The sequence below is a fragment of the Haliotis asinina genome, chromosome 6 (assembly GCF_037392515.1).
Source record: "Haliotis asinina isolate JCU_RB_2024 chromosome 6, JCU_Hal_asi_v2, whole genome shotgun sequence".
Taxonomy (NCBI): Eukaryota; Metazoa; Mollusca; class Gastropoda; order Lepetellida; family Haliotidae; genus Haliotis; species Haliotis asinina.
Window position 1 is genome coordinate 61,064,869 of NC_090285.1, and position 16,177 is coordinate 61,081,045.

At 38.6% G+C, this 16,177-nt stretch overlaps 1 protein-coding gene across 3 annotated transcripts in view; it reads right to left on the reverse strand.

The window, feature by feature from the left end:
• Positions 1-439: 439 nt before the first annotated feature.
• The window catches only part of LOC137286223 (centrosomal protein 43-like), a 32,820-nt gene continuing 17,082 nt past the window's right edge, over positions 440-16,177 (reverse strand). For 2 of the 3 annotated variants that reach the window (XM_067817948.1, XM_067817947.1), the window contains 7 exons: positions 10,343-10,545; positions 7,681-7,767; positions 6,191-6,318; positions 5,401-5,478; positions 3,115-3,160; positions 2,558-2,711; positions 440-1,801 (listed from right to left, as the gene is read on the reverse strand). In XM_067817948.1, the coding sequence (XP_067674049.1) occupies positions 1,721-1,801; positions 2,558-2,711; positions 3,115-3,160; positions 5,401-5,478; positions 6,191-6,318; positions 7,681-7,767; positions 10,343-10,545 (777 nt within the window). In that variant the 3' untranslated portion in view covers positions 440-1,720. The remainder of the gene's footprint in view (positions 1,802-2,557; positions 2,712-3,114; positions 3,161-5,400; positions 5,479-6,190; positions 6,319-7,680; positions 7,768-10,342; positions 10,546-16,177) is intronic. The other variant, XM_067817949.1, reaches the window with a different exon arrangement.

Genomic DNA, 16,177 nt, shown 5'->3' on the forward strand with positions numbered 1-16,177 from the left:
GTCACAGCTTAAAAGTATTGTGCTTCACCTGACAGAGTCAGGCCTGGGATGTGGAACACATTGCAAACTGTACAGCTTGTTTACTGGTTCAATATAGGAGATTAAGCAGATAGTGGCCATTGTATGTACTAAGTCGCAGTTTAATCAAAAATCATTTATAGCTATAAGAGCCAAATAAATTACAAATGAACATAGGCCATGCCAATTCCATTTCTTGTTTAACAGAAAACCTAAAGGCAGGTGGGAATAAAAAATAAAAATAAAATTTCAAATCAAAGTAATATTCCTTCTAAATACTCAAAGTGTTTTACTCTTGGCAATTTATGAAGTGAATATTGGTGAAAAAAACAACAACCCAAAAAGTATTTTCTTGTGAGTTTACATTTTTAACCAACAAAAACATTAGGATTTTATTTTTTGAGCAGGGAAAATTTATATATTTTTTTTCTTTTTCTTAAAAAATACAGCGGGTGGAACGGTAAGACAAGAAATAAAATTGGTCAGGCCAAACTCTTATTTATTATCTGTTACATAGAACAAATATTCAATAGTCATAGGAAATGTTGACTGCATGAATTAAATGTGAAAATAGTAACCATTGTCATAGGACATGTCCAAATAATAACTTGGGGAATATAATGCACAATACAATATCATACAGAGAACAGTAAACAAAATTCAACCACTTTCAAATAAGAAACCTCTTCCAGGCATGTGGTACATAAATGCATTGTGGTGTGATGCTTCTTTAATTACACCAATAGGCCTCACAGCTACTAACACAGATCTCTGTAAAATATGTGTCACTGTACTGCTTTAAATCAGTATCTTGGGGCACCAGGATAACCTACATTACTGTACCATTGTAATACTACCTGTCATTATACAGCCATTTTGTCATACAAGCCAAATTCTATGAGTGAGAGACATTTACCAATTTGGTGGAAAGCCTACAATTGGCAATGGAGCTGAAAAACCTAAAACCGATATGGGTGAATTTGTAATAAAAACCCACAGTTATGCCTAAGGGACTCTGAACAGCAAATTGGAGTATCTCACATGTCACAACAATACTATTACCTGATTCTTAAAGGTCAATAGTTATATCAATACAGGAAAAGAAATGGTGTTTGTTTTCTGGACAAACATAACATCCATTGCTAGATAAGATACATATCATCTGCTATTAACCAAAACCCTGAGGAGTGATTTATATAATCTTTGCTACATGAAAGTGAGATTCTCACATACTGGCCTCCTAGTTTCTGTGTGGAGATTCACACCTTCGTCTCATTTAACTACAGGTAACAGTGATCATCAATTACACCAAACACATCAATCAACCCTGGTCAAGCATTGTGTAATCATAACCCTGGTCAAGTAAAGTATTAGCTGTGTTGACTTAATATCTGGCAAGATGACATGAGTTACTTTTCCCAAAATGTAGATACTGAAGAATTTATGAAATACATATAGTGAGAGGATGTTTCACAGTAGTTATGACGAATTAAGTGACTGGGCTGTTATACAGTTTTATTCAGTATTTCAACCGTTTTGTGGTGGACCCAAACACACTGACACTCACTATATGACAACAGATTCATCTGAATGTTTCAGTTTGGCTAGCTGTTGATATTAAAGCATGTTCTGGTCATCCACATATATCACAATCCTCTTTTCCCAAAGTCAGTTGGCAAAGTACAGCTTGTGACCCAAAATGCTATGGTAAATGCACTTCTTCTGCATAGTCGAAGCCTCCATCAGCCTGTGATATACTCCTGTCTGTGGTCATGTCATCGAACTGAAATGGGAACAATCAACATGTGAAATCTTTGTACATGGCAACTATGTACAACTGGTGTGTTAATCTGTTTTTGAAGTTATTCACACCTTGAACTGTGTAGACACCATGGACAGACAATCATTACGTATAATTCTTTAAAATACTATAATGGGTTTATCTGAAATGGTCTTCACTTATTTTCCTCATTCATCCTGACTTTCTGAATGACAAGCCGACACAATAATTACTAAGCTTCCAACCTCTTACATAACAGAGTAAGTGAGTTAGTTTAGTTTTACGCTGCACTCAGCAATATTCCAGCTACACAGTGTCAGTCTTGAAATAATCGCGTCTGGATCAGACAATCAAGTGATCAGCATGAGCATAGATCTACGCAACTGGGGTACCATGACATGAATCAACCAAGTCAGCAAGCCTGACTCCTGCTAGTCACCTCTTATGACAAGCTTGGGTTACTGAAGATCAATTCTAACTCAGATCTCTATGGTTCTGACACATCAGAAAATTCAACCAATTGTAGAAGTGTCCTGTATGTCAAAACCTGTTCATATTTGATAACATCTGATCTATTTTCAGTTCACGGCTATGAATGTAACAGTTTACGAGAGACCAAAATGAAATAATTTGATTAAATATACAGCACAATTGTGACATGAAAATAAGTTAGCTGCATGAGGCACTAATAATATTATTGCTTTTGTCTTAATACATTTAACAACTGACAACAGTCAAGCCAGGCAAATATGACCTCACCTCACTCTTGTCACTCTTCAGGAAATCCTCTCCCTCTATGGAGAAGTCATCCAGGTCTTCTTCCTCAATCTCCTCTGCAATGCTGCCACCTCCATTCTCGTTCACAGACTTAGTATCTGACTTGACTCGTGGACTCTTGGCACTGGTGCTGTGACTGCAACACATGGACAGTCTTAATTAACTTAGACGGGGACACAAGTCTTACTTGAATGTGCGACAAGGATACCCTAATACTAGCTGGTTGGGTGAATCCTCACCATATGTGACACATGGTCTGTCTATAAATGTCCCCCCCCCCCCCCCCCCCCCCCCCCCCCCCCAATCTTCAGCATGGATTACACAGGATCTGCCTACGACTGTTGTCCACTAACACCTCTCTTTTAGTGTCAGTGCAAATGTTTAAGTACTCTTTTGCTACAGACAATTGCATTAGGACTTTCCAGATAATTTTCATAAAATCACCTAGTTTTGGTTCTGCAATATTTGTCTTTCATTCATTCCCACTTGTGAATAAGTACTGTGACCAGTTAAAACAACACCCAAACTAAACTACTTACACTGAATCTTGGAAGTCGTCTTCATACTCAAAGTCATCTTGACTGTCTGAAATCACAAAGTCAGTGATCACAAAATGATATTCATATCCTGCTTAGTGTTTGGTATCACAAACTGATGAATGATCGATGCAAGTATACTAGTTGGAGCAATGACCTATACAGGTGCACGTAGTGCTTAGTAGCAGGTTTGAAAGTACAATTCCGTCAGGGTTATAATGTAACACAAGAAAACAGTATCACACTGAATTCTAGGAGCAAAAATTAGCATTATTGCTAAATGCAATGTTTTATGAGACATCATGGAAACATAAGTTTGAAAAGTGAACAAAGTGTCATGGTCACATTGAAAATAAGATCTAGGTCACCCAAATCAACTGATATCTGTATAATTCCCCAGTGTGGGATGTCACAAACTTTGAAGACATTAGGTACAACAGTTCATGAGATATCGCATTAAAAAGAGTTTGAAACATGGTCAAGGATTTGGGATGACCTTGAAGATAAGGTCAAGGTAAACAAAATAAACTGGTATCTGTGTGATCCTCCAATGTAGGCTGTCAGCAATTTGAAGACATTGGGTACAACAGTTCATGAGATATTGTGCTAACATAAGTTTGAAAAGTGAACAGTGTCATTGCAACATTGACAAAAGAGATCAAGATCACCCAAATCAACAGATGTCTGTGTAATCCCCAAATGTGCACTGTCACCAAATTTGAAGACATTGGGTACAACAGTTCATGAGATATTGCGTTAACAAGAGTTTGAAAAGTGGTCAAAGAGTCATGGTGACCTTGAAGATAAGGTCTAGATCACCAAAATCAACTGGTGTTTGTGTAATCCCCAAACGTAGGCTGTCATTGAATTTGCAGTCTAAATATACTTATCCTCAGTACTTTTCGTTACCCTCCACTGCTGAGTCTAACAAAACCATATGGAAGGTTGTGTCAGGTAACCTTTGAGACTAACCGATCAGAACACAGCTTACCAAATCTCGAAAGTGCACATTAGCACATACCTTTTGAACAGTCTAAGTAAACTTCGTCTCAGTGTATTCCGCCACTAAGTCTAACAAAACCTAGTAGAAGGTCGCATCAGGTAACCTTTGAGCAGCCAATGACAGTCCAATCAAATCCGAGATGGTTAAATAGATTTCAAACCTTTTCGAGATATAAAGCTCATAAGGGATGTACGAATGTTCACTTTCGTGATTTGGTAAGTTGTGTTCTGATTGGTCAATCTCAAAGGTTACCTGACGCGACCTCCCATAAGGTTTTGTTAGACTCAGTGTTGGAGTGTAACAAAAAGTACTGATGATAAGTTTACTTAGACTGACCTTCTGAACTTTTTATCTTGAAAAGGTTCCTACCCAAACGATTCCAAATGCTGTTTAGTGCACACTCGTTTCCGGGTGATGCACACGGCATACATACAACCATGACAACGGTGAGTAAACATTCGCTGAAAATTGTGTTTTTGGCAATATTCAAGGATGTTATCTTGCGGAAATATTAGCTAATGATAACCATGTCAACAGAAACCCCAATGCGTATTTACTGCAGGTCAAATAACTGTGTAATTTGCAGATTTTTGTTTGTGGAGAGATCTGTTAGTGACTTGAATATTTTGAAAGTCCCTCCGATTCCTAAATAGTTGCCGTTGTCTGAATGCCGTTGTCTCTCGCGTTTGATTGGATGGCCATTCGTTGCTCAAGGGTTACCTGACACGATCTTTTACTAGGTTTTGTTAGACTCAGTGGAGGAGTGTAACGAAATACATGGAGACTAAGTTTACTTAAACTGTTGAATTTGAAGACATTGGGTTCAACAGTTCATGAGATCATGTTAACAAGAGTTTGAAAAGTGGTCCAAGAGTCCCGGTAACCTTGAAAATAACGTCAAGGTCACCCAAATCAACAGGTGTTTGTGTAATGCCAACAATGTAGGCTGTCACCAAATTTGAAGACATCGGGAACCATAATTCATGTGATATCGCATTAACAATAATCCAGGCGTAAGTATGTACGTACAGATGCTGCTGAATACAGTCCCCTGTTCAGCGTTGTGGCGGGGGACAATATTCTATGAGACAGAACTGGACATAGCACACAGATAATATAAACTTAGTTAACAGTTCTATTTCATTTAATCAGGGCTATCTTCAAACTAGTGAAATGAAGAGTACAACTTATTGTCCCAAGGAATTTTTGGATCTTACTACATATCCGGATGTCTGTGTTGATTTGCACAACATTCATGTGAAACAAATAAGAAAAATGTTCCTCACCCCCGAATCCCATGTCAACCATCCTCTTGTCAAGTGATCGCAGATTTTGATCTGAACTAGCATTGACAGAACTATTTCCTGAAATGGAAATAAACAAATATCCCCAATTAGTAACAACAGCATAACGTTGAGTAAGACATCACCCCTAACAATCTTGCTTACTAAGAACAATGAACTCTGTTTGCTGAAATGATTTTGATGGTGACAAGACAACATGGTCAACATGTCCCCTACCACAGTGTTCTGTGCCTATTTTGTCAACTTTATAATCTTCCTATAAATGGCAATATTTAAATTCTTGAGGGAAAATCTGTTCCCACTGAGGACACCATGCACAAAGCCAAGAAAAGAACGACAAGGGCCACGACTCTGTAAAGAATTGTAACATGGTTTTCATTTCCAAACTGATCAAGGCACTTGTGTCCTGAGAATACATACCACATTTGGCTTCCCCATCTATATCAGTTTTTGAAAAAATACTGACCCAGCAGTAAGTCAAGAAATGCATGAGAAAGGTCATAATTCCATAACAACCAGGTTTCCCCTATATATAAAACATTTGTCCTCCTCACACTTCAGGGTGGGGAGTATTAATAATATCCCAGACATTTCACAGGGAACACTAGAAAAGTAACTTTGTACAGTATCCCCATTTAATGAACTGAATCCTGGCCTAAACTAAAGGTTGATATCAATTTTGAAATTAACAGAGACATTCAAATTCTCTGTGAATCTTGGAATCATCTTCATTACTGACAAACACGTTATTAACAAAACCATTCTTACTAACCATGAGATTTGGCTGGTGGCGCCTTTTCTGGGGTGAGTGAAGGCAGACCCTGCAAGGAGCTCATGTTGCCAGTGCCAGGCTTCTGTGCTGTTCCTCCATTAGGGGTCAGCTTCTTGTCTTTTTCCTCACTGAAGGATCAAGTGGGAGACAGTTGGAATAGCATTATTTCAGATTTGAAATTTCATTTTACTACACACTACTTATGAACGTTATGGCCTATGCTCTCATACTAGGTTAATTACATCAGGAATCCCATGCAAAGAAAATGTTATTCTATAATCTACATTCCAGGAGAGAATAAACATGGTATTACAACTGAAATTTCTAGAATGTCAATGATCAAGAATGCATTAGTTTTATAAGATTAGTTACTTAACAATAATTAACAAAGGAAAAACAAACATTCAAACATGTCCAAAAAGGTGATTATGTTAATGCATGTTAGTAATTTTTAGGAAAAAAAATATCCATGAAAGAATAGATTTAGATCTGGAATAGATCCAATACCAAGCATCAACTTTCTTGATTTATTGCAATGACGTATGAAAGTCACTTACTTTCTAGAAGATAGTTAGAGAAACAAGTATAGGGCATATTTCACCCATAATCGAAGCCTAACATTGTTTTTTATTATGGACAAACCACTAAACGTCTGCAACATGTCAGCTGGATGTAGAAAATCCAAAAATGATGCAATTCTCACAAGTTTACAACTTGGATGAAATCCACAAGGACTGGTAATATAATGTGAGTTATCTGGGATTCTGCCCCCATTCCCCACTAACAACATCACTCATCCCCCTTCACACCCACCCAAGAAAACTTGCACACATACATGACATTATTTCAAGACATTATTTCAAACAAAATCATTTCCCTATGTATGTATTCCTGAGATCTGTATTTCTGCAGATCTGCATGGACTACATCAAGGATGCAGCATGCCTCACATCTAGGCCTATCTGAAGCAGTGATTCAACTACATCTTATGCAGCCAGGGTAAGTCAACAAAGCACAGCACCTCAAACCCGGCCCAGCAATAAATGTGTACTGAGAAACGGATTTTATCATAAGATGTTTGCAACTAATATTTTCAAGTTAAGCTAAACTACATTCCTAACTATTAAAGTAAAGCCTATAACAATATTTTAATAAAAGCATCGTGCATAAGCTCTACTATCAATTCTCTCATGTCCCCATAATGTAACTTTTTAAGCCATGGAAAAAGTGATTCTTCTATCTGTTTTCAAACTCTCAAGACAAAATCTTGGATAAAATAAATCTTACTCTATTGTTAACTGACTTCAAACCCAACATAAAACACAAAATCTAAAAACTCTGTTAGTAACCAAACCAAACATCAGGCCAATTCAGCAAGCTGTGAAACTGAACAGTGAAATAAAAGCACATGAATGAAGTAAACAAAACAGTGACTGATGCAGCAGGCTGTTCTAACATGTTGTTAGGTAGGTGGTACATCCTCCACTAACCTCCTGGTACCCGCGATATACACAGGAATCTGGGATGTCCGCCCAGGCGAACTACTGCGTCGGTTATGAGACGAGGGACTAACATTTCTGTTGTGGTGATAAACAAATTGATGAATGGCAAATGGAAAACAACAGTGATGAAATGACATGCTGATACGGAGAGTTTGGTTAGAGTGTTGTGAATAAACAGATGAAGAAGCAATGTGCAACCAAGGGTGATAGCTGTTCCAGAAATCTTGCAATACACCAGACATGAATGAATGGATAAGATTATTATGTCAAGACAATAAAAAATCCTCTTTCTTGCAGTAAAGTAGGAGTAATCTCAATTACACATCTCAAATAACATGAATGACCTAAACAGACAAGATATATGCAAGTTAACAGGCATGATCTTGTTGCAGGATGAACCTTATCTAGCAATACTTTGGCAAATTATTTTACAACCTGAATCATTTTGAACTGCTTTGATTACTGTTTCAACATATGAGAAATATATTGCTGACAGTGGGGTGAGACATGGCTTCATGCAAGGCAGCTTCCTGTACAGGGATGTGGGATGGGTGGAGGGAAGGTGTCTTGTATGGACCAGTATTATCACAACTAGCAGCTGTACTGTATCAAATAGTGACGATTCAATTACCAAAGTATAACAATCATGTACGGAGTAAGAAATGTAAGGCTATCTGTTCATGCTAGGCATTATCACAAGTAATTTTAGTTGTAGGAGTTTTATGCAAACAAAACCAGGCCATTTAGAAGATGTAAGCACCACAAGATCACTGGAAGGAGAGAGGTGGGGATAGTTTTCAGACAAATATGACACTCTGTGCGTTGTAATTTTCTTTAGGCATGCTGCCTGTCATGTCGACTATGGCAATAACTGTGAAACTATAACTGAGTTTATACGTAGTTTTACTTACATTAAGGGATATCTAATTATACTTCACATGTTCAATGAATAGTGGAATTTAGTTTGATTAATTCACAGTAAGAAAGTGAATATTAATGTTAAATGTGAAGAAAAGATAGCTGTTAGTGTGTTTTACATCTGCAACATTTAAAGGTTGTGTTGGCTTTCAGGACATTTTGATATAAAAATTGCATAAACATGCAGCTGTAAGTTAAAGTATACCATCTCTTGGATTAGTCACTTAACTGTAATTCAGATTTGGACAAGTTTGAAGGTATGGTATTTGTTAACACTAAATAGAGATGAATGGTCCTGAGACAGAAATGACTTACATTCTGTTTAACTTGTGATTACAATAATCACACAGTTGCTGTACAAGTTAACAACCTGTTACAGACCTCTTTACTAGTCAGCAAAACAACACATATCAAAGTAAAGAAACCTGATCCATGTGTTATTCTGCAATACACCACCTGGATAATTATATAGAAAAATGAGACACTTCACACTCTGACAACTCCTGACAAAGAGGAAAGGTTACTAAGGATCCAGGATTTAAAGTTTACTCTAGAAAAGAATTTCTGAAGATGAAGTGATAGCAGAAAGGAAGTGAGCCATGTACAGCACAGCAAAACAATCATAAATCGCCTCACTGAAGCTGGTAACAACCACACCCTCTTAAGATTAACCAGTCCAAGCCATATATAGCAGGTCCATCTGTATCACAATACCACAGTTCAACTACTGAATGAGAGAGTTGGATTCCGCATCACATTAGGATTTGAATCATAGGATTCAAAGATGACAAAGGAACACAAGTCTGCAAAGCAACCTCGTCTCCCATCCAGTTTTATCAGTGTTTTCATTATCTAACTATCTGCATAATGTCGTGAAAAGAGAACATCACATATGAAGTCATGTGTGTAAAAGCACCAACAGTGTCATATAAATGTAATGACCATTTTGTTCAACATTCTGTTGGTCTCCTTTCACAAAGTACTAAGGTGATTGTAAGTCACAAAGGTAACCTTAGTGCAATGCCAGAGAATGAGAGTAAAGGTTAACCATTGTAAAGGTTGCTTCTTGAAAGGAGCCCCAAGAGTACAAAGGTAATAACTTGCAATAAGGTTTCCATGCAGGGCTATCAAATGGAGGCGTAGAGAACAGGAGAAGGGTATAAATGTGGAAAACAATAGGGAACTGGGTAGCATTCATCAATAATTAATCTTGATGAGCAAATAGCAGTATTGACAGAATCAGTTTTTATCATTTATACTTGGAACATTGCAAATATTTATCACTGCAAGTTAGGCATATCAGTTTGACTTGTGAACTGATTTGTTTAAATATCGATTAAAAATATGAATAAGTGGATGAACACGTTTTATTTCTGTTCCTACAAAGAAACAACAGAAAACATGTATCATCATTAGTCATAGAATTTAAACTGTCAAAAAGCTTTTGTTCTAAAGACCATGTCAAAGAAAGCATTACCCATGTCTTTGTTATTGAAAAACTTAACATGAAAATGACTACGATGTTAATTATTAATATTTTATAAGGCAATGACAGTCATCTTAATTTACTTAGTTTTTACTAGAAATGGATATACAGAGAAGACAGACTTTTTACTTAAAACAACATTTGTCCACAAAACAACATCTATTATGAATGAGATGTTTCCTTTCTGTACAATGTTAGCCCTACACCAGTGAAACCATGCTATGTTGTAGTGCCACATAATGCTACCTGTTGGATAAGGTATAGCCTCCAGCTGCAGGTACAGGGTCGTCAAAGAAGGAGTCTCCCTCCTGGTCACTGCTCAGGTCAATGAGAGAGTTGTGTTTGGGGCCGTTGCTGGCCTCGCTGGATGGCTGCTTGTTGTGCTCCTGGTTCTTGTGGTTTTTGGCTTCTAATGAGTTGAAGAAGTTGTTTTCTGAGTAGCTGGTAGACTGGAGGAAAGGAAACATGTTTGGGTTTTACTAGATGTTTTGTTTGTTTGATTGTTTACTGTCACATTCAATAATATTCCAGATTTATTTTTCTGTTGGCAGTCAGTAAATAACCAGTAAACACACAACTATAACATCCACAACATGGCACATACTTTATGAGCCCAATTAAGGCCCAATTGTTGAGCAGAAGTTGTATTACCTGTCTACATTTATTATGAACCAACCTTATTCAGCCACAACATCAAAGGTGAGGCGAAACAGTGTTATTCGGGGTTAGTCGTTTTAGTGACATGAATGCATGTGTGTATGATTTTATGACATGAATGTATGTTTTTTCCACTATTCTGGACGACTGATAATTCCACAGTGTGAGCGTACCGACCTGCCATGCTACAGTTTTAACCTGAATGACTCAATTTACTGGCTATGTGGACCAATTAGTGTTTAAATGAAGAACTGCAATTTAAAGATAACTTAGGCCTAAAAACAAAGCAAAAACAAAAAATCAGTGTGATTTTTTATATACATAAAACAGCATGCTACTATTTAAAGCCATAATAAACTGTCTACATTAAATGCAAGAATACAGTCTTGTAATGTATTCTTATAATTATGAAGAAAGTGAAACAAGTATCCCATTATCATTGTTAATTGTAACACTGGTTTGAACTGCTTGTGACATTAATCAGCTCAATTTCAACAAAACAGTCAATCCACAGGTTAAAGGTTTCATCTTTTCTGTTCAGACCATCTATGAATCCACAACTAGAATTAGAATAAAATAGTACTATTTCACAACACCTGGCAAGTAGTGTAATCAGTTTCATCAATTGAAACTTCCTCTATTTAATTCTGTGTTAGTATAGTTTCTATCAAGACTACAAATTATGATGACTGCATTTCAAATGTACCAAGCCACTCATAAAAAGAATATTACTCAGCAGTGACCAGTTATTGCCATGTACCAGTTATTGCCAACACCTGACTGTAGCGCTTGCAAAGATAGTTTGATTTTAACTCTCATAGCTTATCGCTTTAGTGATGTGTAAATGTGTGAAATATTTCGAAAGTAAAATCATGCTATTCTGAACATGTTACACAAAAAATCACCACCTATATGTGTATTATGGAACTTAAAGGACATATCATGCTAGGTTATGACCTGTGACAAGAAAGTTTACTGCATATATTTCAGCATGAAACATCGTGTCAGAGCGTCAAGTTGAGAGCGATGAAAGCTGAGATGTCACTTGAATTACATTACACAATCATACAAAAAGAGACAGAAATAGTAAGTTATAATGTTTGTTTGACAACTTTTATGAGTACTGTTGTTGATTTTATGCTTCAGATTATTTGATTTCTTTAACTGTTTCCTGGAAACATTTTTAATTTTCTTAGTAAGAACTCTGATGTGGACCGCTGTAGCATGTGTCTGAAAATCGTTTCATTTTTTACAATAATATTGTGAAAAATAGTTTATAACTCTAATCCTGTTGATGATAAATGGTCGTTTGAAATATAATAAGTGTTTTAAGGCATTATAAATGTGATTGATCTGATAAATGAATCATATGTCAGTTATGTTCCTAAACTAATAATGTAATTTTCTGACTAAAATTGATATTTTACACTTATCCTGACTCATGCTTAACTGCTTATCTCCTCCTCCTTGCGAAGGTAGTGGAACACCTGGAATCCATTGAAGTTCTCTTCTAAAAGAAGCGGAAGTAAAATACACCCACCCGTCCACCGACCGGAAGTCTCCCTTTCCCGCCAAAAAGGTCACAGACGTCCCATGCTTGTCATTGTCTCCTAATAAAATCGCATGACACAAGAAAATAAGAATTCAGTGTGCCTGAGAGGGGCGGCTGGGTGGGTTTACGTCATGAGTCAGGATAAATATAAAATACCAATTTTATTCAGAAAATAACATATTTTTCCTTATCCTGACTCATGTTTAATTGCTTACAGAATCTGATGAAACGGCAGTGGGTCAAGCCGTGTTGGATTCTGCTGGCTGTCAAATACATCTGATATTTCCCCCCTAACGGAAACTTGTGGCGTCCAAGATGTACTGTCTCTTCATGATTTGAATCAAATCTCATGCGACTGAAGACTAGAGCATGAATTTCTGACATTTGTGCCGCTGTAGCCAAGGCAAGCAGAAACAGTGTCTTTTGAGTCAGCAGTTCAAATGAGGTCTGGTCTAGGTGGCTCATACACATCACTTGTGAGATGTTGGAGCATGATGTTTAAATCCCGAGTTGGACCCTGCATCGTTGGTTTTCCAACAATAAGGCAAGTAGCTCGGGTACTTTAGTCAACTTGATCCCTGTTTTCATGGTGATCACTGAGCTGAAGGCCGCCAAGCATGTAGATAATGTAGAACCTTTCAGACCTCTGGAATGTCGTAAATGAGAATGAAAATCTGCTATTTGAGGATCGATATCCTTCATAGCCATGAATCCTCTCTTCCTGGCGTTTGTCTCAAAGCGTTTTCATTCCATATAGGGTATGAGCTGATTTCAGTAAAGGTGACTGCATTCGCTGCCCTTGTAGAGTATCCTCTATGTTTTAAACAGGCTTTAATATGGTCCATGCATGAAGTCGGAAGGCAGATGGATTGCCGTGCACGTGCTTGGTGTGTGGATGGACAAGAAGATTCTTCTAGTCTGGTAGTTGTAGTGCTGGCTGCCCCATTTTTTCAGTGAGTATTGGGAACCAATGTCTAGTTGGCCAGTAAGGCATAACCAAAATCAGTCGTAACAGTTTCGTCTGTTTGATTATCTTGATAACCTGCGGTAGTGGCATGGTATGCTGCGAACGTCTGTTGCCCTTGCCAGCAGATCTGGTACCGGTGATACAAACGCTGGTTTTGTTGAACTTTGTGGCATGCAGATCTATTTGTGGTGCGTTGAAGGTCTGACTAATCAGACAAAATACATCTCGCTGAAGCATCCATTATGTTGGGGATGGAAGTAGAGGGCGTGATAGAGCTTCGACCACAATGTTGCAAGCACCTGAGATGTAATATGCCTTATGTGCAGATTCAGATCGTCGACTATATTGAATAGTAGAAAGGTCGATTCTAGCAGTAGAAGGCCTTGATTACTGCTTTTATCTCCAGGTGGTTGATATGTTGAGATTCCCGCTGCAACCTCGTTCAGATAAGCACCCCAGTCTTGTACTAATACATCTACATGGGGATGATGTAGACCTGCTCTAACAAATATGTTCCTGCGCAGACATTCGACTGGAAAGTCCACCATAGCGAGTATGGTCTCAAGATGTCCGATGTCCTAAACCGTCTTCCTCTGGTCATATCCTGAGGTGAAGTGAGCAGACCAAGCATACATTTTCACTGTCATAGTGGTAATGGAGAGAGTGGAACTTGTTCTAAAATCGGCTTGAAATTTGACCCACCGATCCTCTGGGACAGCCATGTATTTCCATGTAGTGATGAATCAATTCCCTACGAGTTTAGATTCACATTTCATCCGAGCTAAGTTAGTAACCAGATAGTGAATTCCAACTGTATGATGAACTTCTATGACGTGAAGATGCGTCGTTCTTCGTTTTCAGATCTATAGCTGACTGCCTGTCCGATCAGAAACTGTCATTCACTACTGCAAGCTTTGTGATAGGCAACATCGAGTCTATTGTTAGAAGACCTCTATGCAGCCTGAAGAATCAAATGACATTGTAAACTGCTAATCTAGTGTGTAATCGACATCTTTCCAACGTTGAAAGTCTGTTACCAAATGAAGACAACTTCCTGATACTGGAACAATAACACCACATTCTGCGCATGATGTTGTCTCTTGAAGACCAATCAGATTGTAGACGTGATGTCACCAGTGTAGCAGTCTACTGATCATCATGAAATCTTGTTCAGACAGTGATACCCTTGCTAGCATTCAGGTTTGCCGAGCATGTGTCTAGATGAGTAGAAGGGCGCGAAAAAACTCCCGCCCCTTAAAGCTGATGAAGACAGACTGTCTTCCAGGTAAATGTGTCAGATTTTTTCCACCGAAGATAAAATGTCATCTCTTGTGATTGGAGGTGTAGTTTGCAATGGTATCTTGCAGCCATCTCGGAGAATCTTCGAGACAAATTCGTCATTGAGAATTTCTCAATTCTTCCAGTAGAATTGAAGACGGTTGTATGGGAACAGCTGGGGGTAGAAGACTCCAGTCGTTCCAAGCCTGATCTTCAGTGTTTACCTCCTCTTCCGTCCCTGGATGTTCTGGTATTACACTTATCTCTCGATCTCTGGACTCTGGAGAACTTGGACTTGTAAGTGTAACGCTGACTTGTCTGCTTGAGCACCACTAACAATGTGTCGATGGACTTGATCATCATGACTCCTCTGTAGTCTTGGACGACTATTCATGCTCCCTCTTCAATCTTCCCATACAATATTGTGGGCGCTGACCACAGGACTTGACATAAGGGCCATGTGAAAATTTCACTCCATGATGGGGCGGACAAGAGACCTTGTCGACAAAGTAGATTCAGTCCCCCAATAGTAGAGGCGACATAAACTGCTGATCGTTCTTTTGTGTGATGAGTGCCTTGTATGACTCTTCTACGTCTGGTGCTCTGATGAAGGACTCCATATGGTGAAGAAGGAAGCGACGAGTGCTGAAAGGTGGCATATGTTGTTGCTGACTTGAATGCAGTAGATAACCTCTCTGGAATCGTAGCTATTCGGAGCTATCGGCAGAAACATCAACGTGTCAATGTTTTCATTCTCCATCCTATAAGTGGTGGTTTTGCTGGAGTCCTTGGATGGTGAGACTAAGTCCAGACCATTTGTGATCCATGATGTAACTTCAGAGTCCGAGAAGAGGGCTTCCTTTGGTGATGATGACTGAGTAGAGGAGTAGACCTTACATGAGTGTAGTCACTCACATGAGTGCACTCACCTGTGCGGGTGCACTCACTCGACATAGGTGGATCTGTCTCCGAACTGCAATTGGATGTGACAGCACTCACCCGAGTAAGCATAGTCACTCCGGTGAGTGCACTTCACTTGTGTGGGTGCACTCACTCATCATTGGTGGATCTCTCTCCGAACTGATACGGGATGACAAGGATGACGGTGACAATCTTCTTGTTCATCCCCTGGAGGGAGTGCAGATCTAGTTGAGTGCTAACATGGAGCAGCAGTCGATGTAGTTGAAGATTGTCGTCTTCATTTTTCTTCAAAACGACACTTTCTCAAGTTCATGTAGCATGAAGGTGTCTGCATCAAACGGCTGCATTGAGTGTAGTGATGGCTGACTTGTAAAGTTGTCTGCTGCGATGACCAAGGCTGCTGGTGAAGTCTGTGTTGTCTGATGACCCTCATAAGGGTTCCGGAGCAGTGACAATGCAATCTGGGCAAAGTTGTCTATGGCGGTTGACATTCTGCTTGTTGTGTAGAATCAATGGCAGCTCATCATAGATATGTCATTCCTGTAAAGGGAACTTGTCACCATACGAATTCTTCTTCAAAGTATGTTGATTCTGCAACGACTTTGTTGCAGATGACTTCTTATGCAGCAACGACCTCGTCTCCAATGAAGTTCTCTTCTGTGGTCTGGGGGACGAGTCACTGGACCCAAGCGATAGCCCTGGAGAC